Raw genomic sequence first — 13,367 nt, forward strand, 5'->3', positions numbered from 1 at the left:
TTTCAGTGTCACATATTAGTGTCATGTTTCTCAGTTCTTAATATGTTATTTTTTCTGTATTCACTGTCATTAATTATGGTTCAGTATGTCAGAAAACTTTGCCTATTATTAACACAAAAAAACACAAATATCTGAGATACTAAATGTATATAGATAAGTCAGTAGGAATCATATTTAAGCATCAAAATAATATTTAAAGTTCTTCAGTATAAAGATGATATAATCATTATTTTCAAAGAGCTTTTATTTACCAACCTCTTATTATAATCATGGTATTCTACTCCCCTGAATTATATAGATTCTATAGACACATCTATAGATGTGTGCATTGCTTAAATCCAAGCTGTTTCACATAAGTTATAGAGCTCTGCCTATTTCTCCAACTTTATCTAATATTAGTTTTCCCTTCTCGGCATTTGTCTATATCTAATTCACCATTTATTGTACACATTCACCTTGTTTAAGTCTGTCTCTCAAAAAACAATGTAAGGTCCATGAGGAAAGAAAGTACTTTTATTTATTAATATTTTCCCTATTTTGTCCATTGCCATATCTCTTAGTGCCTAGAAGATTGGCACATAATAGACGTGTACAAATTTTTGTTAAATGAATAAATGAACCCTGATTAAAACAGGAGTTTGTAAGAGCTCTGTCTATAAGTAAGAACTCCTCAGACAAATGGGAATCTGGGATATCTGACCCAGATAGATTTGAAAAATCAATAATTAAATTAACATCAAAAGAAGGAACAGTATCTTCTATGATTCATGGATAGTTAAATGACCACCTGAGTTATTCTAAAATGAGGTGTCTCTGAAAGTAAGGCTTTGATGGACTGAGTCATAGGGACAATAGACCATTTTGAAGGGCAGGAGGAATATAAGGACAATGAGGTGAGCTGGCTGCTTTGAACTGCATTGAAGAGTTAAAAGAAATAAAATGACTAGCATAAGGTTTTAAGATTTAGGTCAAAGCTCAGAGAACCCAGAAGCTGCTGCGGCTGCTCAGAAGAGCCTCTTATTGAGGTCCCAAGACAAAACAGAAAAAAAGAGAAAGAGCCTGATCTAGGAGAGGTCATTGAATTACAATGTATGATGAATTCAGAGCCTTACCAGATATCTTATTCGGAAAACTTGGAACTACTTTGAAAATAAAAAGGCACCCCCAAGAATTAGAAAAAGTAAATTTAGAAAATACTCTTATCCCCCAAACTCCAATGAGCTGCCACACTTTACTGATAAGTTACATCTCATTTGTCTTGGTGACCACGCATGACTTCACTTAGAGCAGTTACCTTGCAAAACAAAGCCTATGTTCCCTCCTCTTGAATCTGTGGAGGCCTCTGACTGTTCTGACCAACCTGCGTTGTACAGTGAAGTTACAATTTGTGACTTTTGAGTCTAGGTCCTAAGAGGCAATGCGGTTTCCAGCTAATTCACTGGCACACTTGCTCTTAGGTCCTGGAGCCACTGCATAAAAACTCACTACTCTGAGACCACTGTGCCATAGAGCTCATATGGAGGTTCTTACATGTAAAGTCCCAATGAAACCTGTCTGTCTTTCAGTCATTCCAGCCTAGGTGCCAGACACAAGAGCAAAGAAGTCATCTCACAAGTAGACCTTTCAATCCCCAGATATTTGAGTCACCACCTGAAGACCATAGGCTAAAGTTGGCCCATACCATCTTATGGTAAAGGATAATTTTCAGAAATCTTGTGAGCTTGTGGTTAAACACAGTTAGGTAAAGCTTAAATTATGTAAGCTTATGACTCAATGGACATGAGTCTGAGCAAACTCCAGGAGATAGTGAAGGACAGGAAGGCCTAGCATGCTGCAGTTCATGGGGTCGTAAAGAATCAGGCATGACTTAGAGCCTGAACAACAACAAATAATTAAATATTTTTAAAAAATAGTAACCATTCAAAATATATCACTTCCTAATTATCTTACTATATTTTACTATTACCAATGTCCACGGCATTGTTTACTTTAATTTATTTGAATAATAGAAATACTATATAATGGTTCACTACTGTGCATTTTTTCCCAACTCTGCATTCGGTGACAGCATGTTGGTAGTTTGAAATCAGCAACAATGGGAGTATTTTCACCATGGAAAATGAGTAACACTATATATTTTTTTCTTTTTCAGATTAAAAGAAATAAATTGTTTACCAGTCACTGCATGTGCGCTCAATCGTGTCCAACTCCTAACAATCCCATGGGCTGTAGCCTGCCAGGCTTCTCTATCCATGGGGTTTCCTAGGTATGAATACCGGAGTGGGTTGTCATTTCCTTCTCCAGGGCATCTTTCAGATTCAGGGACTGAAACTGTGTCTCCTGCATCTCTCGCATCAGCTGGCAGATTCTCCACCACTGAGCCACCTGGGAAGCCCACTAGACCTCAAGTCATCCCAGCTGAGAGCCCAAAACTTACGGAGCAGAAAAGGGCTGTTGTACCCGTGCCCTTTCTGAATCTCTGACCCATAGAACTGTGATTGTAGTAAAATATTGCTTGTGTCATTACATTTTGGGATGGTCTGTTTTGAAGCAATAGATAATCAGGAAATCTTCCCTAAGGAAAAGAGAATGCAAACATTTCTTTGGATATTAGCTCTAAGCTAAAACTACATTTTTGGTGCTCACTGGTGTACAGATTTTCAATAATCTGGTAGACATAATGATTCATCCTGTGGATAAACTGGCCTATTTATTTGACCACCACAGCATTTTCTCAGTGGGCATAAAATAGTGACCATGGTTTCAGGGATAGGACTTATTCACTGGCCTGACAAAATGGGGTTCTCATCATCAAGGTTGATAGGATACTACTCAAGACCAATAGCCAAGTTATTTGCTGTAGCCATCAACCTTGAACTTCTGAATACAATATAATTGGAAACCAACTATTTATCTTGAAGCAAGCAGATTAAGTCAAATCCTCCCATCAAAAAAGCAGCTGTTTTTTGTTACTGTAATAAACCCTTTTTCTGAATATAGATTTGCCTTCTCTAATGGCTATGCTTCTACCAGTAACACCATCTTATTAGATTTTTGCTAACAATCCTGTTATCATACACAACACTACTTTAACACCACCTCCTTAAAAAAAAACAAAAACAAAAACAAAACAGTGAAAGAGCTAATGCAATGGCCTGATGCTCTCAGCCCTGGTTTTACCATGCCATCACATCTTCAGAAGCTGCTAATCCTAAAGAATGGTTAAGTCATCCAAGGAAGAAACTATGTTGATTTAAGCTGAGAGACAACACGTTGCTAGGCTGGGATGCTCCCTTTCTGTAAGTATACACTCAGAATTAGTGATGAAAGCAAGGTTCAATTTTTCTCAGGATATGTATGGGTCTATATACATAGGTCCAGGAATCAAGGTTTAGAATTGGAATTTATATTTGCTAATAGGGCTTTGTGACCAGTTGGAGAAAACAAGATCTTTCTACTTTATGGTATCATATACGTAGCATATATTAAATTATTTTCCCATTTTCTTGTTATGTTTTTACTTTTTATTCTATTTTACATTCATCAAAAAAGCAGGAGAGTTCCAGAAAAACATCTATTTCTGCTTTATTGACTATGCCAAAGCCTTTGACTGTGTGGATCATAATAAACTGTGGAAAATTCTGAAAGAGATGGGAATACCAGACCACCTGACCCACCTCTTGAGAAATCTGTATGCAGGTCAGGAAGCAACAGTTAGACTGGACATGGAACAGCAGACGGGTTCCAAATAGGCAAAGGAGTACGTCAAGGCTGTTTATTGTTACCCTGCTTATTTAACTTATATGCAGAGTACATCATGAGAAATGCTGGGCTGGATGAAGCATAAGCTGGAATCAAGATTGCCGGGAGAAATATCAATAACCTCAGATATGCAGATGACACCACCCTTACGGCAGAAAGCAAAGAAGAACTAAAGGGCCTCTTGATGAAAGTGAAAGAGAAAAGTGAAAAAGTTGGCTTAAAACTCAACATTCAGAAAACGAAGATCATGGCATCCGGTCCCATCACTTCATGGGAAATAGATGGGGAAACAGTGGAAACAGTGTCAGACTTTATTTTTTGGGCTCCAAAATCACTGCAGATGGTGACTGCAGCCATGAAATTAAAAGACGCTTACTCCTCGGAAGGAAAGTTATGACCAACCTAGACAGCATATTAAAAAGCAGAGACATTACTTTGCCAACAAAGGCCCATCTAGTCAAAGCTATCGTTTTTCCAATGGTCATGTATGGATGTGAGAGTTGGACTATAAAGAAAGCTGAGTGCAGAAGAATTGATGCTTTTGAACTGTGGTGTCAGAGAAGACTCTTGAGAGTCTCTTGGACTGCAAGGAGATCCAATCAGTCCATCCTAAAGGAAATTAGTCCTGAATATTCATTAGAAGGACTGATTTTGAAGCTGAAACTCTAATACTTTGGCCACCTGATGCAAAGAACTGACTCATTAGAAAAGACCCTGATGCTGGGAATGATTGACGGTGAGAGGAGAAGGGGACGACAGAGGATGAGATGGTTGGAGGGCATCATCGACTCAATGGATATGAGTTTGAGTAAACTCCAGGAGTTGGTGATGGACAGGGAAGCCTGGTGTGCTGCAGTCCATGGGGTCACAAAGAGTTGGACATAACTGAGCGACTGAACTGAACTGATGTTGATTCTGATGAATACCTATGTAGTCCATAGGTTACAAAATATTAGGATAATATTGATATTTAATGAGCATAACTGTGCACTGAAGAACCATATGCACGTGGCTGAATACAGTATCGAGATATTATGAATCTTTTTTTGTGAATAGGAGATTTTATTTTTGTCTAAGAAGTCTATTTGTATTGTTGGGTAGATACATATCAGTATTGCTGCTTTTTGGAATTTTAATACGAAAACAAGTATGATAAAATCTGGGTGGTAATGCAGACTAACATCTCAGGTTGCCCCCAATCTTTTGAATGTATCTTCCATGTTTGATAGGCCCCCACATTCTGAATGCCATCATTCCAATGGACAAGCCAAGAAACACTTCTCAGGCATGTTCACCACCAGGTGGCAGACGTGTGACTTAATAGCCGGCCCCCTGCACAGGAGAGATTTTGAGGGGAGTCAGGTGAGGACAGGAGCTGGGCAGGGGGCATCCCTCTTGCTGGTACAGGTATTAGCAGAGGCTGCGTGTCTCTGGGACATCGGATGGAAGAAAAACACAAAGCTAAGAAATGCTGTCCTAGAAATCATGCACGTAAGCTCAGTTTAGACATTTCTCATAGGCTTTAATTAAAGCCTTCTTGATTAAAACGGCAGACTGTACTGTTTTGTGCAATTGGGAACTCTCGTCCATGTAATAACAAAAACAGTTGTGTTTTTAGTGATATAAACCAGACTCTTTAAAGAGTTTGACAATTTAAATATTCTGAACACTCTTTGATGCCTAGAAAAATATTCTCTATAATAGAGGCTTAATAGTTGTTGAACTGAAGTAATAATGCTTGTAAATTATCTATCTTGGAGAATGTGGCCAGAAAATGTTCTAATCTAGAAGGTATCTATGGCTTTTAAGCTTTAAATGAAAACCTATTACAAATAAAAAGGAACTTACCTAAGATGCCACTAACAGTCTACTAATTTGTACACCTTTGCTAGAAACAAAACTTTGATGTTTAATGAATCTTGCAGAAGGCACCCTTTGGTATACACTCAAAGGACTGGAGGGACGATGTGAGTGGCCATTAATTTATGTTGGAATTCACTTTAAATGACCACAGCCTGGATATTTATACACATAAACGTATCAAATCCTATATCCATAGACACATATTGCCTCACTGAGAATTTTTAAACTAAATTTCTAAAACTATAAGTCTTTCTACAACATCACCTTGTGTGCAATTATCTTCAATCACATACAATATTCAAGTAGAAATGTATTCTGCCCTGTAAACTAATTTGGCCTCTGTAATACGGTCAAATAACACAATAGCAGCATCGGAAAATGAAAACAGTCAAATTGATTGCTTTCTTAATCAGTCCACTTAGTATCCTTTACTCTCAAACATGGCTTAGATACCCTACAGGATCTTGTTTTCTTTTCACATTAAGAAAAGAGTTCCTTGGAGAAGGAAATGGCAACCCACTCCAGTATTCTTGCCTGGGAAATCCCATGAACAGAGGAGTCCGGTGGGCTATGATCCATAAGGTTGCAAAAGGGCTGGACATGACCCATCGTTTGACAATGGGTTTTATGCACGTTTGAGTCCCACACTGAATAGCTGTAGGGAGAACATGTGTTGTACCTTACTCACTCTTGTGTTTGTCATAACCTATTGTAGCACTTCATAAAAAATATACATGAACCCAAACACACACATATTTTATCTGCTTTTAACTACCAGGGTCTTCCTTTTCTCAACTGGATTGTACTTTCTACTCCTCAAGGAAACAACTTTAGAGGGATTTTAACTTGTACAGACAGGCTGATCAAGAATGGGAAGCTTTTCTTTAGTGTCTGATTTTATTTGAACATTCATTTAATATAATTCTTTTGGCTCAAAACAAAAGTAAGGGCATAGTAAGGAATGTTTCAAACTCAGTCTTTAAACTAAGGATCATTGTTAATAAGTCATCTCTGAGCTCTTCAGGTACCAGAGCAGTTGAAACAACAAACAGCAAGAATGAAACAACAACAAAACTTTTCTACTCTTATATTAAGAAATAGTAACTATATAAATATTTATATTTTCCCCTCACCTTTTAATTCGAATAATTCTGGAAAAATATGGTAATTTTCAGTAGTTGATTTTAGTATGTTGAAAAATGGCAGGAATGCTGTTTTCTACAAATACAACTTGCATGGGTGTGGTTAGAGAAGTTTTAGGAATAACAAATTTTGTTTCATTATTTTTTTCTACATTCTTTTTAGTGTGGAAATATTAAACAATAAAGATTTTTGAATGTTTCTGTAAATATGCACTACAATTTTTGAAGTTTTTATTTTTGTACAATCATGAATAAGATTAACATGACTTTATTTGGATTTTCTCAATTTAATTACTTGAGGCAGTTGGGTTTAGGAGCAACTCTAGTGATTACTTTGATTTTTTTGTGTGTGTGTGTACACTTTTATTTTGGGGCCAAGGATCAGGTTTATCTGTAGTGACAAAATGATAAATGGCCACAGCTTTACCTGTGACATCAGAATAAATACCTAGCACATTACTTTCCACACAGCTGATAGAAAATAGATTACTAAACAGATTGGGGCTGAATTACAAGAAGTTGAACAAACTCTGCTCCTTCCTAGAGATAATCCCTTAGGTCACACATTACTTGTGAGTAACAGGAATATGCTTTTTAAAATATACAGCCATTGATGAAGCCACAGAGTGCACTCTCTGGGTGTGTCACTTACAAGCTGTGTGTCTTGGGGCAAGTTGCTGTGTTAGTTTTCTCATCAGTTAAATGGGGACAATAGGGTTGCTGTGAGGATAATGTGAGTGAAACACGTAAAACAGAGAGAGAGACATTTCACCTTTAATCAATATGTCACTATATTATTACCATTATTATTGTGCGATACACAAGATAAAATTTATTCATTCATCTTCCTCTGAAAATTCTATTTTCTATTTGAGAACAGATATAATTCACTCAAATATCCTACCTTTTGATCTATTGTTTTTGCTGATACTCAAAATGAACAACAAAACCTCCATCCACTTATGAGTTCTCTTTATGAACTGTGTTTTCTGTGTTATCTATTTTAGTTTGTAAGCATATGTTAACCTCTCAATGTTAAAAGAGAGAGTCACAAGCTTATCATGACCCTAGAAGTTGAGACACTCAATTCTACTCAAACTTTCCCACAATCTAATAAAAAATTCTTTTTGGGTGTGAGATCACATTACTTTGTTGCTTTCTCTCCATGACCAGTAAGTGGGTGTTTATAGCAAGAAGAAAAATACACCACACAGAAGGAGAAACTATTATGTAAATCCATTTAAAAATCTTATATTTAGTAACATTTAATAGGGTATTGAAACTCCAGTACTTTGGCCACCTGATGCGAAGAGCTGACTCATTGGAAAAGACTCTGATGCTGGGAGGGATTGGGGGCAGGAGGAGAAGGGGACGACAGAGGATGAGATGGCTGGATGGCATCACTGACTCGATGGATGTGAGTTTGAGTGAACTCCAGGAGCTGGTGATGGACAGGGAGGCCTGGCGTGCTGCGATTCATGGGGTCGCAAAGAGTCGGACATGACTGAGTGACTGAACTGAACTGAACAGAATAGGGCATTATAGGGGAAGAGTAAAGATTTTCTGATTTTCAGACCTGGATATTTCTGAGGTGGTGGGGGAGGTGATTATGTAACTAAGTTGTTACATATAAATCAATGGTTTGCACAAGGAAGGCTTCATAAATCTATTTCCCTTGATGTAATCAACAACAAAAATCCTCCACATCATTTAGAAAGGTAGAAAAAATGTTTTCTAGCTTTATTCATGTTTTGTCTTACAATATTCAGCTGTCATTTTTATGTTACTAAGACCAAGCATACAATGAGTACATAATTAACATACCTTACTCTCTCAGTATTAATCTGCCAGAACTCTTAACACTTCAAATATTTTCACTTACTTCATATTGAAATTGAACTACAGTCACACCAAAGTGGTTTTACTTTACATTATTTTACTAGAAAAACTTCTCTCATTGATAAGTAATATGACAGTTTACACAGTCTGAAATTTAGTAAATTTTTCTTCTGAACTAGAAAATAAGGTACCTCTGATGATAGCAAGTCATGTGATTAAACAAATACATGGGTTTTCAAGAGCAGACTACTGTAATTTCCATCAGGTTCATGAAATAAAAATATCATAACTGGAAGTCTCCTTCATGAGCTTCTAAAATAGAAAAGGTATGCCTCTTTTAATTAGGAGAGTCCTCTTTCAGTGATTTACATTTTTAACATCTTTTTTAAAAATTATTGTTTTTCTGAGGGTGAGGTGAGGATGAACGTCAGGCCATTCCCTCATAGTACCCAGAAGGCAAAATCATGCTCCCCTTTCAAACCTGTGACCCTACCATCTTACCCACTCCCAGTGTCTGAAGCATGACCCACCTACTCCATTGCAAAACAGTCTGGAACTCACAATGGAAATGCCAGTTTTCCTTTTAAAGTAAAAAAAACAAAGGTCAGAAGAAACACTAACAATTTTTAAGGCAACACCATGATTCAGTAGGCAAGGCTATAATTTAGGTTTCTGGTCTTCCTGTTCTGAGTTTTGTAGTATATTCTCTTTTACTCTAAGTAACAGACAATAAGTTGGTGTCTGCTTGAAGTCTTCCTGAAGTTTTTAAAGGCTTCTATTTTTATGAATGTATTAGAGATAAGACACTGAACTATGGAATTACTTCCAAGCAGAGGCAGTTTTATACTTACTCTTGTGTTGTTTCTTTCAGCTTTAAGTTCAGAAATTTCTTCTTCCTTTTCCAAAAGTTGTTCCCTGCAAGCATTTAATTCTTTTGTCAGAGCAGCAAATTCCTGAAAGGGGAATAAAAAAATTTTTTGAAGACATATACCAGATTTTTAAAAAATGTATTCTAGCAGGAAGGAAAAAAAAAACATCAAAATATAAACTTTTGAGTGTAAAGAATAGAAAGAAATGGCCTACTTGACTATACCTTGCTGTTATGTATACATACATTGCTGTCATTAAATCAACCTCATTCCAACCTTCAACAAATGCTAGTCCATGATACTTAACATACACATAATATTATAATACACTGTTCAGATGAGAGTATAAAATATATTTCAGAATGTATCAGATATAGCATATTGAATTTAACATTAGTATGATAACATATTGATAATATGGAATAATTTAAACTTTGCTAATTTTGTGAACAACTCTGAAGATCTTACACTCTCACTCCGTATCACAAAGTTTAGACTGGGTGTACTACATCATAAGGAAAAAACAGCTACCATCAACACCAAGCTAAAATTCTTAAATACACTATTTAGAGATTAAGAAGTGTACTTATTAAATAGGATGAAGAAAGAGAATACACCTGTGTCCTACAAAATAATAAATATAATATATTTATAATATATAATTATATATATAATATAATATAATATAATAATAAATGCATCTAATACTTGATATCATTATCTGAGAGTCTCCTATTAATTTATGTATTGCTCAGTTTTTCATTCTGAAAGGTAAGCTCCATGTGAACTGGGACTTTACTGACTTCACTGACTTCACTGCTAAAGTCCTAGTGTCTAAGACATAGTGGGTGCTCAACTAGTATTTATTTTCAATAAAAGAACACAGGTAATATATTCTGGAGGACTTCCCAGGTGACTGACTCAGTGGTAAAGAATCTGCCTGCCAAGCAGGAGATGGGGTTTCAGTCCCTGGATCAGGAACATGCCGGGGAGAAGGAAATGGCAACCCAAGCCAGTATTCTTGCCTGGGGAATCCCTAGACAGAGGAGTCTGGCAGGGTACAGTCCACAGGGTCACAAAAGAGTTGGACACGCCTTAGCAAGTAAACAACAACATATTCTGGAGTAATCCTTTCTCCATTACGAATGACACTTTGGAGTAATTGTCAATGGCTTCCTTCCCCAAAATGGGATCAGAGATTAAATAATGTGAGTATTTCTACCATTAGGTAGTGTGTTTAGACACAATAAAGAATGCTTAAAAAGAAGGCAGAAACACCTATTGAACTATTCTGTTACTCCAATTTACAAATAAATATTTTTAAGTAATTTTAACATATCCATATTATTATAAAATTCTTCACAGTGGTTCTTTAATAAAATTGATGGCTGTCAAATGTGTTAAGTATTTGGGAAAATTTGGGACTAGACTGGGAAAGAACTGTCAGAATATCAAAAAGAAAAAGCAAAAATGGAGAGATAGGTTTGGTTGACCTAACCCTCACAAAGGCAAATTTAGTAAAAAGTAAATGAATATGATGATTATGCAAAGCTGGGAAAGGTTTAGGGTTTATATTTTTGCCTGCTTCAACCACTTATTTTGCTGGTTCTCTGAGTGGCTTCAAACCAACTGGATACTTCAAAAACCTCGGAGCAGACATTTAGAGTTTAGAATCAAGATGAAAGAGTTCATTGTTTCATTTGGCTGGCATTACAGATAAATGATTTCTCCTCTGATTGCTGCCTGCTTAAATGTTCATATTCTGAGTATATTATTCAAGTGGAGAATGGAAATAAGCAACAAGTAGAAAAAAAAAACAACACTTGTATAGAAAACAAAATTTTCTTCATATAAACTGCATAGTTTTGATGGAGAAAAGAAGAGAGTAAGAAAGAACCTGCACTGCTTTTTAAAATTAATCCTATATTCACGAATAGGGCTTCCCAGATGGCACTAATGGTAAAGAACTCGCTGGCCAATACAGGAGAGAGAAGAGACGTGAGTTCAATCCCTGGGTCAGGAAGATTCCCTTGAGGAGGGCAAGGCAACCCACTCCAGTATTCTTGTCTGGAGAATCCCATGGACAGAGAAGCCTGGAGGGCTGTAGTCCACAGGGTTGCAAAGAGTCAGACATGACTGAAGGGACTTAGCATGAATACATGCAAACTTACACGAATATCATAAGACAAAATATTAATCAAATCTGTAGATTTAGTATCATATCATTTTTTTAAGTGAAACATATATCTGGATTATCTTTTTAGAGGTTTAACTTACTATCTTCAGAAAGAAAAAAGGTCAGAAGAAAATAATTTATAATTTTAACATTTCTTATCTCCAGATGGTAAAATTATAAGTGAATTTTGTTTTTTTGGCTTTATGCTATGTATTTTGCTATCAAAACTCTCTAGAATAAATATGCTTTTATGCCTAGTGAATAAAAGAAAATGCGAATCTATAAATTCACGGAAACAGTCATGTGTTCATAACCAATGACAGATATTAGTCAAGATGTTACTAGTGACAGACGACTTTGCATTTTTAATTTACTATCATGGCGCTGACTCTGAACAAGCTATTTAGTGACTCCATGTATTAAGATTAGTCTTACATTTATTAACTTTCTCTCAAACTCCGGGCACTATTTTCACATTCATTATCCTATTTTACTCTCTCAGTAACTAGTGGGGGAGTCTCATTTCCATTTCATGGCTGAGGAAACTGAATTACCAAGATAAAAGTTCAAGTTCACAAAGCTCATAACCCATAGTGAGGAGTATTGTGAATACAGCTCTCCAGACTGGACTTCCAGGGCTTTTCCACTACACCATTTTGACCTGGCATGTATGTATGGATCAGAGTTGGAGGACATTCAGCAATCTTCTTCTTTATCTGGAGATTTACATAACCATTACTTATAATTACCTGATATGATCCTTCTTAATTAGTCCAAAGGGAGTGTGGGGATCTAGGAAGTGGCGTATTTCTTCCATGCAGGGTTACAAGTGTGAGACAAGGACATCCTGAAAATCTAGGACTGAAGTAGATGCACCTGTCTTGTATGGAGTTAATCATCAAATGTTTTTACACTTTTTCTCTGACACTTCTCTATTCTGTACCAACTTCTCCATCCATACTGTCACACGAACTGAGTTTTTTAAATCAACTTTTCCTAGATAACATTAATAATAATAATAGAAGAGGTAATTAACATTGAGTGAGCCCTTACCATATGCCAGGTACTCTGCCAAGCAATTTATATTGATTATCTCATTAATCCTAATGAAATTCTGTAAGGTGATACTAAAATCTCGCTAAACAAAGCTAAATGCTTACCATACAATTCAGCAAATCTCACTCCATGGTATCTCATGCCAAAGAAATCACACTCCAATGAAGTTGAAAACTATGTCCACACAAAACCCTGCATACACCATTTATAGCAGTTCCATGCATAATCGCTAAGACCTGGAAGCAATCAAGATGCCTTTCAGTAGGTGAAGGGATAAATAAACAGTAGCACCCTTAGACAAGGGAGTGCTGCTGCTGCTGCTGCTAAGTCGCTTCAGTCGTGTCCGACTCTGTGCGACCCCGTAGACGGCAGCCACCAGGCTCCCCCGTCCCTGGGATTCTCCAGGCAAGAACACTGGAGTGGGGTGCCATTTCCTTCTCCAATGCATGAAAGTGAAAAGTGAAAGTGAAGTCACTCAGTCGTGTCCAACTCTTAGCAACCCCATGGACTGCGGCCCACCAGGCTCCTCCGTCCATGGGATTTTCCAGGCAAGAGTACTGGAGTGGGGTGCCATTGCCTTCTCCAAAGGGAGTATTATCTAGTGCTAAAAAGAAATGAGCTATCAAACCAGGAAAAAACATGGAGAGACCTTCAATGTAT

General features: G+C 36.8%; 1 protein-coding gene across 14 annotated transcripts in view; it reads right to left on the reverse strand.

The window, feature by feature from the left end:
- PPFIA2 (PTPRF interacting protein alpha 2) overlaps positions 1-13,367 on the reverse strand; it is a 501,553-nt gene that overhangs the window by 195,976 nt on the left and 292,210 nt on the right. For all 14 annotated transcript variants that reach the window (XR_009736286.1, XM_061415641.1, XM_061415640.1 and 11 more), the window contains one exon: positions 9,458-9,559. Coding sequence is in view for 13 of the 14 variants with exons in the window: in XM_061415641.1 (XP_061271625.1) it covers positions 9,458-9,559 (102 nt within the window). In the remaining variant the exon portion in view is untranslated. The remainder of the gene's footprint in view (positions 1-9,457; positions 9,560-13,367) is intronic.

This window comes from Bos javanicus, chromosome 5 (assembly GCF_032452875.1).
Source record: "Bos javanicus breed banteng chromosome 5, ARS-OSU_banteng_1.0, whole genome shotgun sequence".
Classification (NCBI taxonomy): Eukaryota; Metazoa; Chordata; class Mammalia; order Artiodactyla; family Bovidae; genus Bos; species Bos javanicus.